We start from the raw sequence: 13,624 nt of genomic DNA on the forward strand, positions 1-13,624 counted from the left end.
CATTGAAACTCGGATAAAAGAGATAAAATATAATTCTAACTGGAAGAAATGACTATAGTTCCTTTACAGAACTGTAAATAATAAAAGGTCTTTTCTGTCAAATTATGCATTGCAAGGTATGATGAAAATAATATGATTGAATAGAGGCATTATGAATCTTAAACAATAGAGAGAGGAAGAGTTATGAATAAGCAATTTCTGATAATGATGATTTTTTCATAAATACTGCAGTTGATCAACAAGGGGACATTTATTGTAAATTTGTGAAAAAATAGATGTAACAAAATAAAGTCCATAGAATTGATGGTTATCATTAGCACCCTTTCAGAGACTTCATTTTTATATACACCTGTATATGACTGTGATTATGGCTATATTTCATAGCAGATGGACAATTTTGTTCTTTGAAACTACTAAGGGTTATAAATTTTTAAATTTTTATAATTCTATCTCTGAGTCATTAATACATGTTAATTTAACATATTTGGACTTCAAATGTCTGCCACTAATACTTTTTTCTTTATTCAAAACAAAACTTCTTCTTGCTTTATTTGAAATAAGAAATTGATAACCATCGCTGTGTATATATGAATTATTATATGGCTGAATTTTTTAAAGTGACCCAGATTTTTAATCTTGGAATAATATTGAAAATATTTCTGCTGTGAAATTACAGATGACAGTTTTCCTTAGAAACACATAATTCAATGTCAAATTATATATCAAGCTTAGAACTGCTGGTACTGTCCTTTTCTGACTGAAAAATTCACATCCAGAAGACCCTATGCAGGAAACAGAGGACAGGTCTGTCTTTCCTTAACATTTATGATATTCTCCTATGAGTTGTCTAAACTGCTGGGAAACTTTGCCATGATAAAAGCACATTGTTCCACCTCCTCTTTTGAACTGTGATGTCTACAATATTGTTTAAAATATGAATAAAGTCAAAACTCATTTTGTCAAACTCTCTGGGACCAAGAAAAAAAACTTTTAAGATATCCAGAGATTCAAGATATCAGGAGTAAATAGTAGAATAAATAGTTTTTTTTCATTTGTAACTTTGAATGTTAGTACTCACAGCTCTATTGATATCACCAATACAGGTCCATTCTCTGTTTTCTGTTACCGCCCACTTCGAGTGATCTGTTGTGGACATGAACTTGTAATGATTAGCAAACTTTACCTTTTCCACATTATAAACCTGAAGTAATTGTAATTAGGAAGATAGAATATGATTTATCATTTCTTTGTACAGGTCAATGGGGCACAAAATAGAGCATTCTTGCCTTGTACTGTGTTGAACAATTGGATTTCAGGCTTGGATGCCAAGTCTCCACATACATATTGTCTTTGAGATCCTTGGCAACAAATGCATCATACAAGTCTGTATTAAATTGAAATATTTATTTTAGTATAATAGATAATGATATGAATCAATTGTCAAAGTAAAATATTTTGAGTTAGAAATTCATGTCGGTAATTTTTGAAAATATAATCAAATCTTGTTATTTTGAAATTAGTGGGATAGAGAAAACACATCAAGATATTGGTATATGAGTTAATTAAGATATTGAGTTTAAACTGATAGAAACAAAGAAAAAATTGTTAGGCTTCCTTATTGGCTTCCTACTAACATACATGTTCTTATGGTATTTGAGATATCAGTGTTTGAGATACTGAAATTAAGATATGGGTTGATTTCCTTGTTTCAAAGTTCATATTAACCATAAGTCAAATTGGAGACTTTTGAATGTGGAGATTATGTCTTGAAAATATTTTCTTAACATTAATATGCCTTAAAATATTTTCTAAATCATTTATTTGCCTTGAAAATATTTTCTAAAGCATTTACTAGTAATCCATGTCAATTTATCTGCATATTTTTTTTCCAGACAATGCCCTAGAACAATGAAGTTTTGAATGCTAGAGATTTCCATCTGATAGAAATTGTATCCTCCTCATGCCAGGAGTCCATGAAAAACAAGAATGAGCCACTCTAGAACCAAGTGTCATGGACGGGTATTGAATATTGACAATTGTCCCCTTCCAATTCTGGTAAGCAGTTTGACTATTTAATGATAAATCATCATATCTATCAGACTAATAGATATATCTTTTCTCAAAAGAAATATTTATCAAAAAGAGTGAGAAATTTTATAAGATCTAAGAGGTTTTCTTTTCGTAATCTTTTTTTCACTAAGAGATGTTTCTTTTCCAATGGAACAAATCTCTATTTTAATACAATCATTTAAACAATTAAGTTACTTGTAAAGAAATATTCTGTTTGAGACAAAAGATATCTCCTTTGATTTTAAAAAGAAAAAATCCCCTTTTTCTTGAAACATTTACTTTGAAAAGAGATTTTTGCAAAAGGAGATATCCTTTTTTAATCATCTTGGTTAATATTATCTCTGTAGAAAAAGACAACTTTGAATTTTGTATCAATTTTCAGAAGATATAAAAAATTTATCTTGGAAGGTAGTATCTCTCTGAGCAAGTGAGACATCTTTTTCAGAAACATTTTCTTTTTGTTTGAAAAATAAGCACCTGACATAAAGCAATCTTTATGTCATTAAAAGCATTTTGCATCTAAGAGAATTATGTGATAAAGGTATAATTGGTCCAGGTCCCAGATTTTTTCATTGAAAGAGTAATTGCTGCCCTCAAATTGTATGTAAAGAAAGTTTATTATCAATCGAAGTTCAGAAAATATACAGAAAAGTGGGATGGGCTTTGGAGTTGGAAGTGGGTTTTAGCTTAAAATTTCTGATACATCTTAATGTGGTAAGTTTAAATGTTATAAAATTTAAGGACACCACATTTAAAACATTCAATGCAATCAGGTGAACGTGACTGAATTTCTTTAAGATATATAAGTATAAAGTAATCCTTCATTTCTGTAAATATATTATACCAGCAACATCATCAATTTAACGTTCAAATACAGAAATGAACCTAACAGAGCAGTCTAACAACGTAAACTTACCCATTCCAAACTTGTCTGATTTGGCAAAGAAGCGAAATTCCTGTCCTCCTTTGGATTTTAAATCCACCACAGTGAAAGTTGTAGAAGAAGGGCTGCTATATTTTTGCCCAGTTTTCATTGCCGTATTATCATCATAAATAGTTGGCTTTGTTATATGAAATATTTTTTCTAAAATATAAATTCATCTTAAATTAATCAGAAAGCCACTTGTAAGATGCTTTTAAGCTAAAGTTATGATATTTATGAAAACCCAGAATCATTTGATTTGGTTGAAAAGGCATTTTACTTAACATATTGTTATCATCATAAATAGTAGGCTTTGTTATTTGAAATATTTGTTTTAGAAAATATAAATTAAGTGTGTAATTCTAGAACAAGAGGAAATTTTAAGATTCAGTTTGGTTGAAAAGGCATTTTACTTAACTTCCAAAATTAAACAACTAATTTGTTTTAAAACAATAAACTTGTGTATAATTGTAGAATAAGAGGTAATTAATCAGCATAGCATTACCCATTTCTGCCTTAAGATACTGCTTGTCTAGAGTAACACATAGTATGCTCTGTCCCTCTCTGATCTGTGAATGACCATAACTGTATCCTTGCTTTCGTGGAGCGGGGAACTTTGGTATGCTTAGAATCAACCAAAAGCCTTCGTTCTCATCAAAAGCGTAGGCACCTGAAATATTTGTGTTTTATATCGTTAATAAACTATATAACACTTGCTAGTCATAATTTTCGTAGACCCGGGAAGTTAAAATTAAATCGGGAAACATTCATTAAGCTAAATAATTTAAAAACAAAAGTTCTACTATAAGGACCTTTTTTTCTTTTTTCTTTTTTTGTCCTGTAAAAAATAATATAAAAATGTAAACCTCTATTTTAATCTTTAGATATATCTACTTCGCAGTTCGCAGATGATACTTTAACGCATCGGCTTCATAAAAAGGCTTTGTTAAAATTAATAAGACAATTTTATGCATAATTATCATATGATATAAAATGATACATGATATACTGTAAAAGACCTTTCATGTGGGCGCCACCATTTGTCTCCCAATAAGCTGTTCTGTTACTCTCTGCTGTAAACCATGTAGTGTAGCGATTTGGAGGTTCGTCATTGTACATGGCATACACCGATGACTTCTGGAAATAATTGGCGTTGCAAAATAAATATTAAATGTTAAGAATGGTCAGTCTTTATATCTATATTTCTAAACTATCATACAGAAATAAAGTGTTGATAAAATAAATGGATCTTTCTATATATTTACTGAGTTTTAGAGAGAGAGAGAGAGAGAGAGAGAGAGAGAGAGAGAGAGAGAGAGAGAGAGTACATACCCCATCATAAATTTGTTGAAGTGTTTTGAACAGTGGGTTTTCCTTCTCTTTCTGTATACTGACACCTTTAAATACAAAAACTGGATTTACAGAGTCCAGATAATAAAACTCTTCCCCGGTAGTGTTTGCTGGCGTTCTTTTTGTTGGACGAGGAATTTTGTACATTATATACCTTTTTGAAAGAGTCACTCTGTATATGATATGTTTAGTTTAAAATACATTTATATCTTTAAAAGCAAATTTTAAGCACTTTGGCAAAGTACAATACAAATTTGAAGCAACCTTGCAAAACTAAATAAAAACTTACCAGTCAACTGGTTTTCCTGAAGGTGAAACACAGTTTAAACAGAAAGAAGGTTGTATGAGAATTGTAAATAGAATGACCGTCAGTGATGGCACAGGTGTTACCATTCTGATTTGTGCTGTAGATGCATTCGAACCAAAACTAAACCTGTGTGATCCCGATTGTTTAACCTATTTCCCTAAAATGATAGAATATATGGGAATGGGGAAGTAAATAGTTAATTTTTTATATCCTGTTTGCGAAAATTGATCACCATCATATGACAATATTTGAACTTCTATCTCTTCTCATAAGTACCAGTACTTCATCGTAACCATATTTTTTCAAACTGTAAAATCACATACTTTCTTAGGGTAAAATTTTCGATGTTTGAGGAAAAATTAAAAGTTTGTGGGGATTTGATTTCGTGGTTGAAAAATCTTTAGTAAATGCATATGAAATTTTACAATTTGACAATGTTTGCACTTCCATCTCCTCTCCTTAGTACTAGTACTCCATTGTCATGTACAAATTTTAATTGAAAAATTCAATTTTTGTAGAGGACCGTACGATAGATAAGGTGTACATTTGTACTTGTAAGGAAGTCTTGCTTTGCAATAGAACTTATGACTTTCCTCCATTGAAAAAAATGAGCTTGCAACGCTTATAACCTAATTCATTTCGGTTTATTTTTATAAAACTTTTTTATGTTTTGAGAGATGAAACTCCTCGAAATGACAATATTTGGTTATTTTGTATTGACTTTTTGGATTTTGAGCAGAAAATTTGAATTGAACATATTTTATTGTATTGTACATAATGTATAATGTATGTAATGGGATTGGACACAAGTTCTCAAAACTTATTTCAGAAAAAATTAGCAAAGGTTTACTATTTATTTCCTTTTATTATTCTTCTCTTCAAATTTGCAAATGACATTTATACATGTAACGCACTGAAAGTTTAAACAATTTTCGAGCAATGATTTGTAAAATTCTTCTACGGTTGGAATAAAGGCTATTGCAATTTTAAATAATTGTCATATCAAAAGGCAAAATTAACTTTACACCTATAAAAAAAATGAAACACCTATAAGACAAAGACGGATGGTATCTAAGAAATACCTTGAGTTAGTCCTTTATTTTTATCAAAATATGATACAATTAAGCTACAATAGTATTCAGGATCATAAAAATCATAATTGTATACAAAATTTATATACTATGTACAAGTAAAAGGTTGACAATATTAGCATGCAGTGCGCCACATCCATCTATAAAAGTTCCATTATCCAACTGAAGGTTGAATATTATTTCAGAATGCGCTAAATTAATAAATTAAGAGTAAAATATTGGCAGTATATTGACATAATTATCGAAAAAAAGACTATGTGCACTCTTAAAGCAAATAAATATGTTTCCTGTTACATGACCCAGCAATCGTGATGTTTTTTTTAAGGACATGCCTTTTCTAGGGTCCAGTGAAGATTAAATATTATTCAGAATATGCTTAATAAATAATAAATGAGTAAAATGCCGGCAGTATATTGACATGAATATCGGAGGGAAAGACTCTGCACTCTTAAAACAAATAATTCTGTTTCCTGTTATATGATTCAGCAATCATGATGTTTGTTTTTGGTCCAGATATAATTAAGTCCTGTGATTAAAACAATGGGAAAGGGAAGTTTTATTTTTTATCAAACAAAGAGCAAAAGAAGGAAAGAAGGATCCCACATATTACTTAAGTTTCTTTTCGTTTAACCCAACACAGAAGTTTGATAATAAAAAAGAAACATTTGCCAACTGAACCACCATTATAAGTAAGAACGTCCATGGATTTGTCAGACAGTAACATCGTATGTGAATGAATGTCGAATCGAGAAAATATCAACTGGTATTAGATATACATGTATAAATGATAATATATGTCAAACAATTCTTTATTTGCTTTTAGATGAATGTTGATATAATAAAATTTCTTTTAAAAAATTACAAGTCAAATTTCCTCATTTTAAAGGAAGTCTTTTACTTACTTATATACATGCTTATTTCTATCTCCCTTTTGTTATTACCTTTTTATACTAATTTAAATACCATACCTGCTGCTGTTTTCGGTTTTGGTCAATTATTTAAATGCAAATGCAGATTTTGTTCATTTACATGCTAAAATATTATTGCGTTATAAATTAATATTCATCAACCTATTCCCGAGAACTAGAGAATTCTGCCTGATAAGGCGACAGATGCTACTACATGTACATGTACAAGATTTTTTAAAACATGCAATTTGGTAACCACAAACAAATACTGCATATTATACAAATACGAGTATTGAAAAAATGTAACTTAAGTTATTAAAAAACATTAAGTAATAAGTAAATTATCATTTAGAGTATATTAGACATGAACTACATGCTAAAGTTACTAGTTATTAAAGAAATTAAGATATAAACAACTGTGAATTCTTTGATGTTCTTTTGGTACCAATGTTCGTGGATTTCGTGGGTCACTCTTATGAACGAATTATCATACCAACGAAAAACCCTGTTTTTTTAACATATTTGTTCATCGATTCTTTGTTTACCAACGAAATTCCAACTCCAAGAATAAAAAAAAAAAAATTGCTTACCCACGAGCATTGGCCCCTACGAATTAATGATTCCACAGTATCTTACATTTGAGACTCTAACTCGTTTTCAGAAATGATTTTCTACACGAAAATATTATTCAAATAAATTTCACACTTCGCCTAATAGAAGTTTTACATGTAACACTAGACAACTCTAAATTACAAAATACAAAATGTATGAAATTTAATTATGTTTCTGTAAGAGTTAAAAATAATCAAAATAGAAATAAGGTTAGTACGTCATATTACTTTCCTGAGAGATACACGCCATTGTATCTATGGAACGAAAATGTATATCCTACAAGGCAGCGAAAATTTGTAGAGTTGATGTTAAGTAACTGAAATTTTCTGCATTTGGATGTGTGTCACTTGTTATTTATAAAATGAAAACCGCTAAATTGGTCTGCAAGAAATAATCCAGATTCAATTGTCAATTAGTTGGTTCGATCTATTTTTTTCTTTCAACTTCTTATATATGTGAAAATTTTCTTTTCTTTTACAAATTAAGATAAAATGCATACATACTTGTCACATTGCAGAAAAATATATTATCATTATTTTTAATACTAAAGAATTATCTTTGAAAGTAGCAGTTGAAAATATGGATCGAAAACATTCTTAATCTTGTCCATTTTCTGTAAATAAATACAAATTCGTCTTTTTCTCCTTGCTACTCTTTATTTTAAAAAACCCACACATATTCAATTCTTGCCTAATAAAAAAAAATCATTGGTATGAAGCATTGATGTTAAAAAAAACAGACAAGAGATTCAAATTATTTTCAAAAATAAAATATTATGAAGCAAAATTACTGAATTTGCCATGATTTCCGCTTTTCTGCTCTTTTCTACTCTTCCATATTTGACTTGTAAGCCTAGGAAGAAGTGAGGTTGTTTATGATACTGGTTGATTTCAAATGTGATATTACAGAAAATTTTGGATATCTTCATATCCGATTACAAAATTTTTTAGATATCTTCATATCTGATTACAGAAAATTGTATCTTCATACACATTTTTCTGACTCTTTTAAGAGTTTTATAAACTGGCTTGCTACTTCCTTATGGTACAGACACATTGTTCCACCACCTCTTTCAAACTGGGTTTTCTACAATTGTTTATGATAAACTTTAGACATAGTTTAAAATACTTCAGTACTGAATTCTTGTAAAAATTTGCATATTCAAAATTTGAAAATTTGATTTTCAATGCCTCAATAGAAAGTTACTCAAAATATGGTCCTTCTGATGAGACCAACAGCTTTAGATTCTTCCACTTACTCGTCTGTTGATATCACCAATACAAGTCCATGGTTTCTTCTCTGCTACTGCCCACTTTGCATGATCCATTGTTGAAGGAAACCAGTACGATCCATTATCAAATTGCACCTTCTTTACATTATAAACCTGAAAAAGAAATCTGGGTAATAAAAATCTTGAACATATGCAAATCTGTCAAAAATACTAGTAAATGATCTTGCCTTGTAATGCGTAGAACAGTTTAATGAAAGGCTTCCTTGATGCGTCTCCACATAGAGATTGTCTTTCAGTTTCACAGCAACAAGTGAATCATACAGATCTGTAATAAATGCATGCATTTTACATTGCAGTCATCATTTATAAAACATAATCTTTTCAGAGTTATTTAAATGTCAGTTGAATTTTATTTTATCTACCGCTCCTTAATTTAGAAATATTGATTAAAAAATTATTTTTACATGAAGTTATCCTCGATACCAGATAAATAAAATTACTGTGTAATATATTAAGAAAACTTAAATACATGTGTATACAAATGCAACTGCATTGAGCAAGAATGAAATTGAATGCAAAACGCGAATGAAAACACATTGCTGATACTACCAAAATTTACTCAGGTTACTGTTTTCTTGTTGTTGTTCAAATACTTAATGAATATGTTGACCAAAAAAAAAAGGTTCGTGGGGATGTGAATTCGTAGATAAAGGTAACTTAAAATTCACGAAAATTAGTCCCCTATGAACATTGAAGATTCCACCGAAGATTGAAGATTATAATAAGTTTTTGTTCATTTTTTAGCTCAATTCCCATCGCATGTACACAAATTCATAGATGTAATCAGACCTTTTCCAAATTCAGCTGATTTCGCAAATGACTTAAACATTTGGTTCCCCGTTGAATTAAAAGGAACAACTATGGAAGTTTCTGATATGCTTCTGTGGTATGTTTCTTCTTTCTTCGCCAAAGTGTCGTTGCCATCGTAAAATGTGGGTTTTGTTAGAGCAAATATTTTTCCTGAAGTTGATATAAAATGTTAATTTTTGTTTCAATACGAAAACTTTATTTGTGTTTACTTCATATATATACATAGGGCCTATATACGAAGGGCCTATGTATCCATTTCTATTAGTTTTCTCTGCAGATAACAATTTGAAAATTAGTTTTTGTAAAAGTTTTAATTAATTTCTTGATCATTCTACCGAAATGTTAATTTCTCCAAGCTGTACATCAGGAGCTTAGGATGCTCATTTTTGGGGGGGTATATTTCGTAAATTTCTTCTAAAGTTAAAGTGGCCTAATAAGTATGTAATTTTTCTAGGCTTGTTGAGCAGAGCAAGCGCTCGCGACAATTTCTATTTGAGGTATAAGGAATTTTGGCGAGCGCTCACAAACGTTCGCACTGTTGAACATGCCTCTGGTGCCGTTGTCTTTGCGTTTGACGTCAATGAATGGGTACTGGTACTATTGAAATTGACATGGGAGGCCTCTTGTAATTGAAATTTATTAAACAACATTTTAAAAATTACAATGAAATAAAAATATAAGGAATCACTGTCTCGTGAAGTTAGAAAAGTATGCCGGGGACAAAAAAGATGAAAATATTACTCATTCCTGTGAGAGACTTCTTTTCTAGGGTAACACACAGTACGCTCTGTCCATATTTAAGCTGTGATTCACAGTATCTGTAGCCCTGTTTCCTGGGAGCTGGGAACGCTGGTATACTGGAAATCATCCAAAATCCTTCTTTCTCATCAAAGGCATAAGCACCTAAAGTTTTTATCAACAAGTATATCTTTATGCAGATTTGAAAAGATAGACCATCCTAGATTTTCATCTTAAAATTAAAATTGACAAATCCTTCTGTCCGGGCAGAAAGAATGTTTTATGTACTGCTTGTATTTAAAAAAACATTAAATAAAAAAAAGGTGTTTTAGTTGAAAGTGTTCAAAAAGCTTAAATTGCTTTAAGATTGCAAAGGTTGCGAAGTTTTCATAATATAATTTTAAAAAAATAAGAAAAATATATATACAGTATATATTTGACATTGATCAAAATGAAAGACCTTTCATATGGCCACTCTTCCCATGAGGAATTGTGTTGTTTACTAGCGTTGTTTTGTTACATTTTTTACCGGGTGGGATCTGGTCGTTGTACATGGCGTAAACCTGTGCTCTCTAAAATCATATTTGAAGAAAGAAGATTGGCGTATAAGGCGAGCAGAATGCCTATAGCGCGACTGATATGAAGGGAAAAAATTAATCTCAATTATATCCAAATTTTATGTCATATCTCATCTAATATTAAAGTATACTTTATGTAAAATCTCTACAATTTACAAAAATCTTACAAGGACTGAAAATATTTGCCTGTGAAAAAGCTTACACACACTAAAAAGAACAAAAACGATCATTTTCTCATACTTAAACAAAATTTTTCAATATGGGTGGGTCTTCTCTCCATTTTTTTGAAAGATGATCCTAAAAGTGTGCAATAAAATACACATTTTTTGGCTTTCAAAAACATGGAGAGAAGACCCACTATACCTTAAAAGTACACTTTTATGACACAGCCTTAGCATCTTTCCGAGAAATATTTCAAGTCCATTAAGTCGCGGGTCATATCACAAACATGATTTAAATACCTTAAATCAACATGAGCGGTGTAGTATAGTGGTTAACGCATTAGTCTCAAAGCAGTATGCTATTGATACGTCGGGTTTTTATAGCTAGGGTTCGAATCCCACGAATACCATCTAATAATTTTATGAAAGACATTTTTTACGAGATTTTTTTCATTCTCTGAAAAGTTTTTTTTCCTCATAATTTCAAAAATTTCAATAATTATGTGTAATTTAAATAATCAATTCACATATCTAATATGATTTCTTAATTTCTGACACTATAGGCATTCTGCCCGCCTTGTTCGCCCATCTTCTTTTAAATCAATTTAATCTTCATGAGATCGGATATAAATTAAAATCAAAATACAAAAATAGTTGTCTACTTGAAATAGCTTTATGTTATTTGACTTGAATTAAAACATGCTTTGTAAGATTTTAATGGAAACAATGAATTAAAAAAGAACGGTCTAAGCTTAAATTTTTTTAAATAATGAACGGAAAAATTAGAAAGGGAAAATGTCCAAAACCTCCCCATAATCTAAATCTTGATGAACATATACGTTTTTGACTCGCTAGACATTATCTAACTGAATAAAAAGAGCAATTCAATGATGTAGCGCATAGGGCAATTACTCAATAAATGTAGAGCATTTTATTTCGTCTTTCTTTCCTTGATGGAGTATATAGGAAACGTATTGTCCTCTTAAATGTATTTTCCGTATTCATTGTATAATAAAATAGATTGGAGAGAGAGAGAAAGAGAGAAGTCAATATGATATGCACTTACTCCGTCGTATATTTGTTCCAGAGTTTTGAATAATGGATTTTCTTCTTTCCGCTGTATGTCTACTTTCATAAAGGAAAATGTTGGGTTAAAAGAGTCCATATAATAAAACTCTGTATTTGGTTTTTTCACTGGCATTGGTTTCGTAGCATCAGGAACTTTGTATATTATAAACCTTTAATAAAAGAGAACGTTTATCAGATTAGCAGATATAAGCATCTTTTAAGGCACAGTGTTATTACATAGAGGTTATCAAAATTGAGTTTGGTTTTTTGAGTGACTCTTAAAACGAAGTATTGCTTTTAAGTGATAAGTAACAAAATCTTTGAATTTCATTTTTTTTTTTAAATTTCTATTAATATTTTAGCAAATTTGCTTTATAGATTGTAAAGCAATTTGAGCTCATCTACTACAATTACAGACTCCATTCGTATTTTCTCAATATAGATGAAATTTTATCATATTTGAGATATTCTTTACTTCGATAAACATATTTATTATAAGCTTTCCTATCTGCGATTTTCAGACACAAGATATATCTGAAAGAAAAAATGGTAAAATGATACAATTCATCAGCTTCCATCTGGTTTATATATATACACGTCAAATCAAACCAAAGCTAGTTTTCAACGATCTTTATTGCATGCAAACTATCATATTTTGATATATTTTATTTCAATTAATAGTAATCTTCCAACTTAGGCTATCACCCTCCCTTTTCCTTTGACACAGATTTAGTCAAGTAATATAGCAAGTTATATATATGAAATCGTATGTTACTTACTAATATAGTAAATATAACGGAAATTGTATATTACTTACCAGTCTACAGGTTTTCCAGTGGGCGACAAACAATTTAAACAGAAGCATGTTATGATCACTGACGACAGAGTGACAAAAAAGATTAACACTGATGTCCCCATACTGAATCTTACTGTAAAGTCTCTGAAGACGTATATTAAAACATACTTGTTTCATGATTGTATTACTTCTTTCGTCAGAAAAAATCAGCTTTTTATTACAATTACACGGAATCAATTAACGTTAATTATATGATCACGGATGCGAATTTATTCGAAGAGTTTTTTAAAATTTTTTTTAAGGGAATTCCTCATCAGAAGTACTTCAGTATTGCCATAAGAACTTCAAAAAGATCTAAATAATTAAAAAAATATATATATTAATTTTTTTATATAATGAAAAAGGTAATTATCTTGGGACATATTGTACTAGTTCATTTCATATTTAAGATGTATTGTTTACGGATAATGAGTATAGTAACAGTAATTTTTCCTTGTCAAAGACCATTTGACAAGAAGAAAAAAAATGTGAAAGTATTTATTTTAGATTATCAGATCAATGGGGGAATAAAAAAATACACCGAGTTGGATAAAATTAATATCCAACCTCAAATTATGGGATTTTTTTTTTATCCCATGTTGTATACATGACTATCTATGTTTTACAATGTTTTTCATAGGAATCCACTTTCCCCTATTTCATCATTTTCTCACAAAACCAAATTGTGACAACTGTGGGATATCCATGAGATAAAGGGGTTAATAAAATGGTAAAAACCCCTAGTATTATAATGATAAGCAATTAAAAATGTCATTTTTGATCTCAAGTTGATTGAAATTTGAGGTACAATATTCAATTACAGTATTTATTTCCTTGAAAAAAAAAACAACAGGAAAAACAAATTTCGATGTTTTTTTTACAA

General features: G+C 29.9%; 1 protein-coding gene and 1 pseudogene across 1 annotated transcript; both read right to left on the reverse strand.

The window, feature by feature from the left end:
- Positions 1-557: 557 nt before the first annotated feature.
- Positions 558-4,782, reverse strand: LOC134247748 (plancitoxin-1-like). The gene is made up of 8 exons (XM_062730128.1): positions 4,632-4,782; positions 4,325-4,496; positions 4,012-4,129; positions 3,498-3,662; positions 2,987-3,154; positions 1,287-1,384; positions 1,079-1,201; positions 558-915 (listed from the first exon to the last, which is right to left on the reverse strand). Exons 1-8 carry the CDS (start codon positions 4,733-4,735, stop codon positions 817-819), a joined length of 1,047 nt encoding a protein of 348 aa, XP_062586112.1. The 5' UTR covers positions 4,736-4,782; the 3' UTR covers positions 558-816.
- Positions 4,783-8,086: 3,304 nt separating this feature from the next.
- Positions 8,087-12,901, reverse strand: LOC134247751 (plancitoxin-1-like; annotated as a pseudogene).
- Between the last annotated feature and the right edge of the window lie 723 nt (positions 12,902-13,624).

This window comes from Saccostrea cucullata, unplaced genomic scaffold (genome assembly GCF_032062105.1).
Source record: "Saccostrea cucullata isolate Sc308-1 unplaced genomic scaffold, CSIRO_AGI_Scuc_v1 ctg64, whole genome shotgun sequence".
In the NCBI taxonomy this organism is placed as follows: Eukaryota; Metazoa; Mollusca; class Bivalvia; order Ostreida; family Ostreidae; genus Saccostrea; species Saccostrea cuccullata.